Here is a 13241-nt window from a genome sequence, read left to right on the forward strand (position 1 = left end):
AGCGCTTTGCACATAGTAAGCGCTTAACAAATGCCATCATTATAACTAATAAATCATGGATTCAGCGCTTTGCACATAGTAAGCGCTTAACAAATGCCATCATTATAACTAAAAAAACATCAATTCAGTGCTTTGCACATACTAAGCACTTAACAAATGCCATCATTACAACTAATAAATCATGGATTCAGCGCTTTGCACACAGTAAGCGCTTAAATGCCGTCATTATAACTAAATCGTGGACTCGCTGGTGAATCCCCCTCCCAGTCCGGACAAAGATGGGCGGCTCCCAACGATCTTTTATTACACAAAGGTGGTCACGTAATGGGCTAGTTCGCTACTTTGTACACAATTGGCTGGATCCCAGTCTTCGCCTGGCACAACTGCGTTGAAAAGAGACGGTCACCCCCCCCCTGCCCGCGGTGATCAGGAATGTACAAATGTCTTTTTTCTCCGAAAATAGAAAATAAATTATCTGCCAGGCCGTGGGCCCCGACGGCGGAGAGACCCACGCTGCGTTTTGCCAACTGAAAACCCGGGGATGGGGGGGGGTGACGGGCCTCGGACGTCGGCCCCGCCGGACCCGCGGGGGCGTCTCCCCCCTCCGCTCCGTCGTCGTCTCTCACACTGCCGACCGCGTCGCCGGCGGAGGCGCTCAGAACATCCCGCCTCCCATCCCTCCGCCCATTCCCCCCATCCCGCCCATGGCGGGCTCCTTCTCCTCCTTGGGCAGCTCGGTGACCACCGCTTCGGCCGTGGTCAGCAGGGAGGCCACCCCGGCGGCGTCCAGCAGGGCCGTCCTCACCACCTGCGTGGGGAGGAGGGAAAAACAGAGCTCAATTAGTCGCCCTTATTGAGCGTTTACTATATGCGCGGCACTGGACAACACAAGGTAAGACATGTTCCCTTCCCACCACAAGCTCAAGTGACTTTGGGCAAGTCGCTTCACTTCTCTGGGCCTCAGTTCCCTCATCTGTAAAATGGGGATTAAGGCTGTGAGCCCCCCGTGGGACAACCTGATCACCTTGTATCCCCCCCCCAGCGCTTAGAACAGTGCTTTGCACATAGTAAGCGCTTAAATACCAACATTATTATTATTAATCAATCCTATTTATTGAGCGCTTACTGTGTGCAGAGCACTGGACTAAGCGCTTGGGAAGTACAAGTGGGCAACATAGAGAGACGGTCCCTACCCAACAGCGGGCTCACAGCCTAGAAGGGGGAGACAACAAAACATATTAACAAAATAAAATAAATAGAATAAATATGTACAGTCAGTCAGTCGTTGTGTGACCTTGGGCCAGCCACTTCACTTCTCTGGGCCTCAGTGACCTCAACTGTAAAATGGGGATGAAGACCGGGAGCCCCCCGCGGGACAACCTGATTACCCTGTACCATCATCAGCCGTATTTATTGAGCGGTTACTATGTGCAGAGCACTGTACTAAGCGCTTGGGAAGTACAAATTGGCAACATCCCCCCCAGTGCTTAGAACCTAGTAAGCGCTTAACAAATACCAACATTATTTTTATTATTACAGAATCAAAACATGGATGACAGGCATCAATCAATTGTATTTATTGAGCGCTTACTGTGTGCAGAGCACTGGACTAAGCGCTTGGGAAGTACTAGTTGGCAACATATAGAGACAGTCCCTACCCAACAGTGGGCTCACAGTCTATTATTCAGTGGAATAATAATAGCATTAAAGAGCACAGGCTTTGGAGTCAGGTCATGGGTTCAAATCCCAGCTCTGCCAATTGTCTGCACACAGTAAGCGCTCAATAAATACGATTGATGATGATGATGATGGTAGAGCCAGGATTAGAACCCAGATCCCTCCGGCTCCCAGGCCTGGGCGCTTCCCATTAGACCGCGCCGCTTCTTTCTCTGTTCTTTTCCCGGTGAGGGAAAAATGCCGGGCCTGGGCACAGCTCCTTCGGACAACCGGTTTTCTCTCATCATCATCATCATCATCATCAATCGTATTTATTGAGCGCTTACTATGTGCAGAGCACTGTACTAAGCGCTTGGGAAGTACAAACCGGCAACATCTAGAGACAGTCCCTACCCAACAGTGGGCTCACAGTCTAAAAGGGGGAGACAGAGAACAAAACCAAACATACTAACAAAATAAAATAAATAGAACAGATATGGACAAGTAAAATAAATAGAGTGATAAATATGTACAAACATATATACATATATACAGGTGCTGTGGGGAAGGGAAGGAGGTAAATGCCTATTCTTTCTTCCATTAGACCGTGGGCACGCCCACCATGTGGGACAGGGCTGAGCCCGACCTCATCAATCAATCCATCAATCGATGGTACGTAAGAGAAGCGGCGTGGCTCAGTGGATCAATCAATCAATCGATCGTATTTATTGAGCGCTAACTGTGTGCACAGCACTGTAATAAGCACTTGGGAAGTAGAAGTTGGCAACATATAGAGACGGTCCCTACCCAACAGTGGGCTCACGGCCTAGGGACGAGTAGAATAAATAAGTAGAGTGATGAATATGGACAAACATCATATATCAACGCGTTCCAAGAAGGGAAGAAAAGGAGCCGAGCCACTCACCTTGGTGGGGTCGATGATTCCCTTCTCCACCATGTTGACGAACTGGCCCAGCATGGCGTCGTAGCCGACCTCCGAGCTGCTCTGCAGGATCTTCTCGACGATCAGCGAGCCCTCCACGCCGGCGTTCTTGGCGATGGTCATCGCGGGGATCTTCAGCGTCCGCTTGACGATCTCGATGCCTGCGGGCGGAAGAGGAAGAGGGCTCGGTCGGCTTCCATTTGGCCGGGTGCCCGCGTTCCCAAGTTGGCGGGCCGGCATCGCGCCTGAGCCCGGGTATCCGGACACCCCGACGATGCCCCTCACGCATCCAATCAATAATCAATCAACGCCATCTCCGGACCGCTTCCTGAGCGCAGAGCCCCACATTACAGCCTGGGTAAGTCCGATACCGTCTATGTTGCTCAATAAATACGACTGATTTAGACCCCCTTTTAGACCGTGAGCCCACTGTTGGGTAGGGACTGTCTCTATATGTTGCCGACTTGGACTTCCCAAGCGCTTAGTACAGCGCTCTGCACACAGTAAGCGCTCAATAAGGACGACTGAATGAATGAATACAACAGGAGCTGCAGACACGCTCCCTGCCTGTAATCAATCAATCGTATTTACTGAGCGCTTACTGTGTGCAGAGCGCTGTGCTAAGCGCTTGGGAAGTACAAGTGGGCAACATATAGACGGTCCCTACCCAACAGTGGGCTCCCAGTCTAAAAGGGGGTCTAAATCAATCGTATTTATTGAGCGCTTACTGTGTGCAGAGCGCTGTGCTAAGCACTTGGGAAGTACAAGTGGGCAACACATAGACAGTCCCTACCCAACAGTGGGCTCCCAGTCTAAAAGGGGGTCTAAATCAATCGTATTTATTGAGCGCTTACAGTGTGCAGAGCGCTGTACTAAGCGCTTGGGAAGTACAAGTTGGCAACATCTAGAGACAGTCCCTACCCAACAGTGGGCTCCCAGCCTAAAAGGGGGTCTAAATCAATCATATTTATTGAGCACTTACTGTGTGCAGAGCGCTGTACTAAGCGCTTGGGAAGTACAAGTTGGCAACATATAGACAGTCCCTACCTAACAGTGGGCTCACAGTCTAAAAGGGGGTCTTACGGTCTAGAGATGGACAGATGTATGAAAAAATAATGTATATTTTTTGGTGGTTGTGGGGGCGATTATCAAGTGCCCAAACATCAGATGTAGGTGCAGCGTGGCTCAGTGGAAAGAGCCGGGGCTTGGGAGCCAGAGGTCATGGGTTCTAGACTGTGAGCCCACTGTCGGGTAGGGACCGTCTCTGTATGTTGCCAACTTGGACTTCCCAAGTGCTCTGCACACAAGAAGTGCTCAATAAATGCGACTGATTGATTGATAAAACCTGGGCCACGCTCTACATAGTAAGCACTTAATAAATGCCATCATTATGTAGCGGCGTGGCACAGTGGAAAGAACCCGGGTTTGGGAGTCAGAGGTCATGGGTTCAAATCCCAGCTCCGCCAATTGCCAGCTGGGTGACTTTGGGCAAGTCACTTCACTTCTCTGGGCCTCAGTTCCCTCATCTGGAAAATGGGGATGAAGACTGTGAGCCCCCCGTGGGACAACCTGATCACCTTGTAACCCCCCCCCCCGCCGCAGCGCTTAGAACAGTGCTCTGCACATAGTAAGCGCTTAACAAGTGCCATCATCACTATTACTATTAGACAATGCAGAAGATAGAGTGAGGTGGAGGAAGGAGAATTTAATTCAGGGGCTCCTGGAGGAGATGAGACCTTAATAAGGCTTTGACGGTGGGGAGAGCAAGGGTCTGGTGGGGAGGGACGGAAAGAGGGAAAGAGATCAGGGCTGAGTTAGATGGAATCAGGGCACATGAAATAATAATAATAATGCATTTGGGTTTTTTTTTTTAGCATTTATTAAGCGCTTACTATGTGCAAAGCACTGCTCTAAGCGCTGGAGAGGTTACAAGGTGATCAGGTTACCCCCCGGGGGCTCAGAGTCTTCATCCCCATTTTCCAGATGAGGGAACTAAGGCCCAGAGAAGTGAAGTGACTCGCCCAAAGTCACACAGCTGGCAACTGGCAGAGCCGGGATTTGAACCCATGACCTCGGACTCCAGAGCCCAGGCTCTTTCCACTGAGCCACGAAGCGCTTACTATGTGCCAAGCACCGTTCTAAGCGCTGGGGAGGTTACAAGGTGATCAGGTTGGCCCCCGGGGGGCTTCCCAGTCTTCATCCCCATTTTCCAGATGAGGGAACTGAGGCCCAGGAAGTGAAGTGACTCACCCAAAGTCACACAGCTGAGTTAACAGAGTGGGATTTGAACCCATGACCTCTGACTCCATAGCCCAGGCTCTTTCCACTGAGCCACGAAGCACTTACTATGATGGGACAAGTACCATTCTAAGCGCTGGGGAGGTTACAAGGTGATCAGGTTGTCCCCCCGGGGACTCCCAGTCTTCACCCCCATTTTACAGATGAGGGAACTGAGGCCCAGAGAAGTGAGTGGCTTGCCCAAAGACACCCAGCCGGCAACTGGCGGAGCCGGGATTTGAACCCATGCCCAGACTCTTTCCACTGAGCCCCGAAGCGCTTGCTATGTGCCAAGCACCGTTCTAAGTACTGGGGAGGTGACAAGGTGATCAGGTTGTCCCACGGGGGGCTCACAGTCTTCATCCCCATTTTCCAGATGAGGGAACTGAGGCCCAGAGAAGTGAAGTGACTTGCCCAAAGTCACACAGCTGAGTTAGAGTGGGATTTGAACCCATGACCTCTGACTTCATAGCCCGGGCTCTTTCCACTGAGCCATGAAGCGCTTACTATGTGCCAAGCACCGTTCTAAGTGCTGGGGAGGTAACAAGGTGATCAGGTTGTCCCCCCGGGGGCTCCCAGTCTTCATCCCCATTTTCCAGATGAGGGAACTGAGGCCCAGAGAAGTGGCTTGCCCAGAGTCGCCCAGCCGGCGATTGGCAGAGCCGGGATTTGAACCCATGCCCAGACTCTTTCCACTGAGCCACAAAGCGCTTGCTATGTGCCAAGCACCGTTCTAAGCGCTGGGGAGGTTACAAGGTGATCAGGTTGTCCCTCCCAGTCTTCATCCCCATTTCACAGATGAGGGAACTGAGGCCCAGGGAAGTGAAGTGACTTGCCCAAAGTCACCCAGCCGGCAACTGGCAGAGCCCAGACTCTTTCCACCGAGCCACGCAGCGAATCCGACCGATCGACGGATCGATCGCCCCCGGAGCCGGGCGCGGAGGGCCCTTACCGATCTTCTGATCGTCGTTGACGGGCGTGAGGGCCTCCAGGGCGGGGATGCAGCGCAGCAGGGCGCAGCCGCCGCCCAGGACGATGCCCTCCTCCACGGCCGCCCGCGTGGCGTTCAGCGCGTCCGTCACCCGGTCCTTCTTCTCGTTCACCTCCACGTCGCTCGTCCCGCCCACCTGCGCCGGGGAGGAGAGAGCCGGGGGTCCGCGGGGGGTCCGGGTCCGCCCGGGGGGTCCGCGGGGGTCCGGGGCGGAGCGGGGGGGGCTCACCTTCAGCACGGCCACGCCGTCCGACAGCTTGGCCAGCCGCTCGTTGAGCTTCTCCCTCTCGTAGTCGCTGGTGGTGAGGTCGATCTGCTCGGTGATCTCCTGGATGCGCTTCTCCACCTGGGCCTTCTCGCCCTTGCCCTTGAGGAGCATGGCGTCGTCCTTGGTGACGATCACCTCGCCCACCTTGCCGAAGTCGTGGGGCTGGATGTCCTCCAGGTTCAGCGGCAGGCCCTCCTCGCCGAACACCTGCGGCGGGGTGGGGGGGACGGCGGAGCTACTCACGAAGCGTCTACTACGTGCCGGACCCCGGGGACGGGGTCAGTACGAGCTCGGCCGGTCCCCGTCCCACGGCCGGGGGTGGGGGGCTCGCAGTCTTCAACCCCATTTTACAGACCATCATCAATCGTATTTATTGAGTGCTTACTATGTGCAGAGTGCTGGACTAAGCGCTTGGGAAGTCCAAGTTGGCAACATCTAGAGACGGTCCCTACCCAACAGTGGGCTCACACTCTGAAAGGGGGAGACAGAGAACAAAACCAAACATACTAACAGAATAAAATAAATAGAATAGATATGGACAAGTAAAATGGGGGAACCGAGGCCCGGACCCCTCTCCATCCCCCCCATCTTACCTCCTTCCCTTCCCCACAGCACCTGTATATATGGATATATGCTTGTACGTATTTATTACTCTATTTATTTTACTTGTACATATCTATCCTATATACTTTGTTAAGCGCTTACTATGTGTCCGACATCGTACTTAGCACTGGGTGGATACAAGCAAATTGTGTGGGATACAGGGTACTTATTCATCGCTAAAGACGATGAAAGTGTATCCCTCTTACCTATTATTATTATTATGGCACTTGTTAAGCGCTTACTATGTGCCAAGCCCCGTTCTAAGCGCTGGGGGAGATACAAGGTCATCAGGTTGTCCCATGCCGGGGCTCACAGCCGCCATCCCCATTTGACAGACGAGGGAACTGAGACCCAGAAAAGTTAAGTGACTTGCCCAAGGTCACGCAGCAGACAAGTGACTCCCGAGCCCGGGCGTGGCTTAGTGGCTTGGGAGTCAGAGGATGTGGGTTCTAATCCCGGCCCCGCCACTTGTCTGCTGGGTGCCCCCGGGCCAGTCACTTTACTTCTCTGGACTGTGAGCCCACTGTTGGGTAGGGACCGGCTCTATATGTTGCCAACTTGTACTTCCCAAGCGCTCAGTACAGTGCTCTGCACACAGTAAGTGCTCAATAAATACGATTGATTGATTCTCTGTGCCTCAGTTCCCTCATCTGTACAAGTGTGAGCCCCACGTGGGACGACCCGATTACCCTGTTCCTACCCTGTTTGAAGTACATGTAGTAAGCGCTTAACCAATACCACAATAATTAATGATAATTATGCCCTTATGCCTTTGAAGGAAGGATTCCGCCAAAGGCTCTGCGGAGCCAATTGCTTAATATGACCAATTACACCCCCTCGCTAATGGATCCCCTGTGAAACGCCGAAGACAGACCTGACTCCTTTTGGCGAGTTAAATCAAGTTCTCCACCCTCTGGGAATAAATAATAATAATAATAATAACAATAATAACGATGGCATTTGTTAAGCGCTTACTATGTGCAGAGCACTGTTCTAAGTCCTGGGGGGGATACAAGGTGATCAAGTTGTCCCACGTGGGGCCCACAGTCTTAATCCCCATTTTCCAGACGAGGGAACTGAGGCTCAGAGAGGTGAAGTGACTTGCCCAAGGTCACACGGCAGACAGGTGGCGGAGCCGGGATTCGAACCCATGACCTCTGACTCCCAAGCCTGGGCTCTTTCCACTGATCCACGCTAAAAGAGAAAGGTGGCGGGTGATTTAAGCAGCGTGGCTCGGTGGAAAGAGCACGGGCTTTGGAGTCAGAGGTCATGGGTTCAAATCCGGCTCCACCAATTGTCAGCTGGGTGACTTTGGGCAAGTCACTTCACTTCTCCGGGCCTCAGTGACCTCATCTGGAAAGTGGGGATGAAGACTGTGAGCCCCACGTGGGATAACCTGATCACCTTGTATCCTCCCCAGCGCTTAGAACAGTGCCTTGCACATAGTAAGCGCTTAATAAATGCCATCATTATTTAAGCAGCGTGGCTCAGTGGAAAGAGCATGGGCTTTGGGGTCAGAGGTCATGGGTTCAAAACCAGCTGACCAATTGTCAGCTGGGTGACTTTGGGCAAGTCACTTCACTTCTCTGTGCCTCAGTCACCTCATCTGGAAAATGGGGATGAAGACTGTGAGCCCCACGTGGGATAACCTGATCACCTTGTATCCTCCCCAGCGTTTAGAACAGTGCCTTGCACATAGTAAGCGCTTAATAAATGCCATCATTATTTAAGCAGTGTGGCTCAGTGGGAAGAGCATGCACTTTGGAGTCAGAGGTCATGGGTTCAAATCCAGCTCCACCGATTGTCAGCTGGGTGACTTTGGGCAAGTCACTTCACTTCTCTGGGCCTCAGTGACCTTATGAGAAGCAGCGTGGCTCAGTGGAGAAGAGCCCGGGCTTTGGAGTCAGAGGTCATGGGTTCGAATCCCGGCTCCGCCACCTGTCAGCTGGGTGACTTTGGGCAAGTCACTTCACTTCCCTCATCTGTCAAATGGGGATGAAGACCGTGAGCCCCCTGTGGGACAACCTGATCACCTTGTAACCTCCCCAGCGCTTAGAACGGTGCTTTGCACATAGTAAGCGCTTAATAAATGCCATTATTATTATTATTATCTGGAAAATGGGGATGAAGACTGTGAGCCCCCCGTGGGACAACCTGATCACCTTGTAACCTCCCCAGCGCTTAGAACAGTGCTTTGCACATAGTAAGCGCTTAATAAATGCCATTATTATTATTATTATATCTGGAAAATGGGGATGAGGACTGTGAGCCCCAAGTGGGACAACCTGCTCACCTTGTAACCTCCCCAGCGCTTAGAACAGAGCTTTGCACATAGTAAGCGCTTAATAAATGCCATCCTTATTATTATTATTATTATCTACTTATGTACTTACGGCCCCTCCGGTGGCGATGGCCATGTCTTTGAGTTGGTTCTTCCTGTTATCGCCGAAACCCGGGGCTTTCACGGCGACAACCTGCAGACCGACTTTTAGCCTGGAAAGAAGAGGGAGGAAGAGACGGGCCACCTTCAAGCACCAGACCTACTCTCTCCGGACTTTGGGCGAGCCCTTCTCGCCGCTTGCCCAGGTCTTTCCCTCTGGCTTTGGACTCCCTCCCCTTTCCCGGGTGATGATGAGGGTGTCTGGTAAGCGCCTGTGGAGAAGCAGGGCGGCTCAGTGGGAAGAGCCCGGGCTTTGGAGTCGGAGGTCGTGGGTTCAAATCCCGGGCCCCGCCAACTGTCAGCTGGGTGACTTTGGGCAAGTCATTTCACTTCTCTGGGCCTCAGTTCCCTCATCTGGAAAATGGGGATGAAGACTGTGAGCCCCCCGTGGGACAACTTGATCACCTTGTATCCCCCCCAGTGCTTAGAACAGTACCCTGCACATAGTAAGCGGGTAACAAATGCCATCATTATTATTGTTATTATTATTATTACTATTAGTTCCCTCATCTGTAAAATGGGGATTAAGACTGAGCCCCCGCCCTGCTGGGGACAACCTGATCAACTTGTAGCTTCCCCAGCGCTTAGAACAGTGCTTTGCACATAGTAAGCGCTTAATCAATCAATTAATCGTATTTATTGAGCGCTTACTATGTGCAGAGCACTGTACTAAGCGCTTGGCAAGCACAAATTGGCAACATATAGAGACAGTCCCTATCAATCAATCGTACTTATTGAGCGCTTACTATGTGCAGAGCACTGTACTAACCGCTTGGGAAGCACAAATTGGCAACATATAGAGACAGTCCCTACCCAACAGTGGGCTCACAAATGCCACCATTATCATTATGCAAGATAATTAGGTTGGACACAGTCCCTGTCCCACATGGGGCTCATGCTCTTCATCCCCATTTTACAGATGAGGAGGTCACTGCCGCACAGAGGGGTGAAGTGACTTGTCCAAGGTCCCACAGCAGACAATTGGCACAGCCGGGATTAGAATCCATGTCCTCCGATTCCCAAGCCCAAGCTCCTGCAAACTAGAGAAGCAGTGTGGCTCAGTGGAAAGAGCCCGGGCTTGGGAGTCAGGTCATGGGTTCAAACCTCGGCTCTAATAATAATAATAATGATGTTGGCATTTGCTAAGCGCTTGCTATGTGCAAAGCACTGTTCTAAGCGCTGGGGGGGATACAAAGTAATCAGGTTGTCCCATGTGGGGCTCACAGTCTTAATCCCCATTTTACAGATGAGGTAACTGAGGCTCAGAGAAGTAACTTGCCCAAGATCACACAGCAGTCATGTGGCGGGGTCAGGATCCGAACCCATGACCTCCGACTCCAAAGCCCGGGCTCTTTCCACTGAGCCACGCTGCTTCTCTAAGTGGCTCTGCCACTTGTCAGCTGGGTGGCCTTGGGCAAGCCACTTCACTTCTCCGGGCCTCAGGGACCTCATCTGGAAAATGGGGATCATCATCATCATCAATCGTATTTATTGAGCGCTTACTGTGTGCAGAGCACTGTACTAAGCGCTTGGGAAGTACAAATTGGCAACATCTAGAGACAGTCCCTACCCAACAGTGGGCTCACAGTCTAAAAGGGGGAGACAGAGAACAAAACCAAACATACTCACAAAATAAAATAAATAGAATAGATATGGACAAGTAAAATAGAGTAATAAATATGTACAAACATATATACAGGTATCATCATTATCAATCGTATTTATTGAGCACTTACTATGTGCAGAGCACTGTACTAAACGCTTGGGAAGTACAAATTGGCAACATCTAGAGACGGTCCCTACCCAACAGTGGGCTCACAGTCTAAAAGGGGGAGAGAGAGAACAAAACCAAACATACTTACAAAATAAAATAAATAGATATGGACAAGTAAAATAAACAAATAGAGTAATAAATATGATGAACACTGTCAGCCCCCCGTGGGACAACCTGATCACCTCGCCTCCCACCCAGAGCTTAGAACAGTGTTTCGCACATAGTAAGTGCTGAACAAATACCCTCATTATTATTCATTAGGGTTACAGCAACTTTACACGGTAAGCGCTCAATAATACGATCGATGTATTTGTACATACCTATTCTATTTATTTTATTTTGTTAATATGTTTGGTTTTGTTCTCTGTCTCCCCCTTCTAGCCTGTGAGCCCACTGTTGGGTAGGGACCGTCTCTCTATGTCGCCCACTTGGACTTCCCAAGCGCTGAGTACAGCGCTCCGCACGCAGTAAGCGCTCAATAAATACAATTGATTGATTGATCTCTGAGCCTCAGTTCCCTCATCTGTAAAATGGGGACTAAGACCGGGAGCCCCACGTGGGACAACTGGATTCATTATCCAGTAAATCCGATCGATTGATTGAATCCCCACCTCCTCTACTTGGGACTGCGTCCAACCTGACAACCGGCTAACGCCTCACCCCGGTCCACGGGAGACGCCCCCCGAAGACGCCGCGTCCCCCCGCTGCGTTTCCCGCACCTGTTGAGGACCAAGGTACTGAGCGCCTCTCCGTCGACGTCTTCGGCGATGATGACCAGGGGCTTGCGGTGGGCGTTGGCGATCTCCAGGGCGGGGACGATCGACTGGACGCTGGAGATCTTCTTCTCGCTCAGCAGGACGTAGGCGTCCTGGAATTCGCATTTCTGCCCTGCCGGAGCCAAGCACAGCCGCGCCTCAAAGCCTCAGCCTGCCCCTCAAGCGACCGTATTTACTTACTGAGCACCGAGCAGTGGACTAAGCGCTCAGGACGGGACAACACACCCTGCCTACGATTGCCCAGGTGGCCACAATCTCAGCGAACGGAGACCAGGAAATTGGCACCATAATATCCGACGCGATGAAGAAAGTTGGGCGGAAGGGAGTCATCACGGTGAAGGTAAGTTCAAAGTGATTGCCTTGTTATCTTGATGTTTGTCTGACTGACTGACCTGTATATATGTATATATGTTTGTACGTATTTATTACTCTATTTATTTATTTTATTTGTACACATCTATTCTATTTATTTTATTTTGTTAGTATGTTTGGTTTTGTTCTCTGTCTCCCCCTTTTAGACTGTGAGCCCGCTGTTGGGTAGGGACTGTCTCTATGTTGCCAGTTTGTACTTCCCAAGCGCTTAGTACAGTGCTCTGCACATAGTAAGCGCTCAATAAATACGATTGATGGTGATGATGATATATGTTTGTACATATTTATTACTCTATTTATTTTGCTTGTACATATCTATTCTATTTATTTTATTTTGTTAGTATGTTTGGTTTTGTTCTCTGTCTCCCCCTTTTAGACTGTGAGCCCACTGTTGGGTAGGGACTGTCTCTGTATGTTGCCAATTTGTACTTCCCAAGCGCTTAGTACAGTGCTCTGCACATAGTAAGCGCTCAATAAATACGATTGATGATGATGATGATGAAACCTCATGACTGTTTTTAGACTGTGAGCCCACTGTTGGGTAGGGACTGTCTCTAGATGTTGCCAATTTGTACTTCCCAAGCGCTTAGTACAGTGCTCTGCACATAGTAAGCGCTCCGTAAATACGATTGATGACGATGACCACCGCCCTAAAGACCCAGTAAGAATAGCAACAACTATAATTATAGTAATAATTATAACGGCCTTTATTAAGTGCTTACTATGTGCAGAGCACTGTTCTAAGCGCTGGGGAGGTTACAAGGCAATCAGTGTGTCCCACGGGGGGCTCAGTCTTAATCCCCTCCTCCCCTTCCCCACAGCACCTGTATATATGTACATGTTTGTACATCTTTATTACTCTATATTTGTACATATTTATTCTATTTATTTTATTTTGTTAATATTGTTTTGTTCTCTGTCTCCCCCTTTTAGACTGTGAGCCCACTGTTGGGTAGGGACTGTCTCTATACTTTGCCAATTTGTACTTCCCAAGCGCTTAGTACAGTGCTCTGCACATAGTAAGCGCTCAATAAATACGATTGATGATGATGATGAAATACGGTTGAATGAATGAATGAATCTTCATTTTACCGTTGAGGGAACTGAGGCCCAGAGAAGTTACGTGACCTGCCCAAAGTCA

At 50.6% G+C, this 13241-nt stretch overlaps 1 protein-coding gene across 2 annotated transcripts in view; it reads right to left on the minus strand.

Moving 5' to 3' along the window:
• Positions 1-281: 281 nt before the first annotated feature.
• HSPD1 (heat shock protein family D (Hsp60) member 1) overlaps positions 282-13241 on the minus strand; it is a 33288-nt gene continuing 20328 nt past the window's right edge. For both annotated transcript variants that reach the window (XM_038749525.1, XM_038749526.1), the window contains exons 7-12: positions 11672-11840; positions 9132-9231; positions 6097-6342; positions 5829-6003; positions 2582-2760; positions 282-808 (exon numbers count right to left, since the gene is read on the minus strand). In XM_038749525.1, coding sequence (XP_038605453.1) covers positions 656-808; positions 2582-2760; positions 5829-6003; positions 6097-6342; positions 9132-9231; positions 11672-11840 — 1022 coding nt within the window. In that variant the 3' untranslated portion in view covers positions 282-655. The remainder of the gene's footprint in view (positions 809-2581; positions 2761-5828; positions 6004-6096; positions 6343-9131; positions 9232-11671; positions 11841-13241) is intronic.

The sequence above is a fragment of the Tachyglossus aculeatus genome, chromosome 7 (genome assembly GCF_015852505.1).
Source record: "Tachyglossus aculeatus isolate mTacAcu1 chromosome 7, mTacAcu1.pri, whole genome shotgun sequence".
Classification (NCBI taxonomy): Eukaryota; Metazoa; Chordata; class Mammalia; order Monotremata; family Tachyglossidae; genus Tachyglossus; species Tachyglossus aculeatus.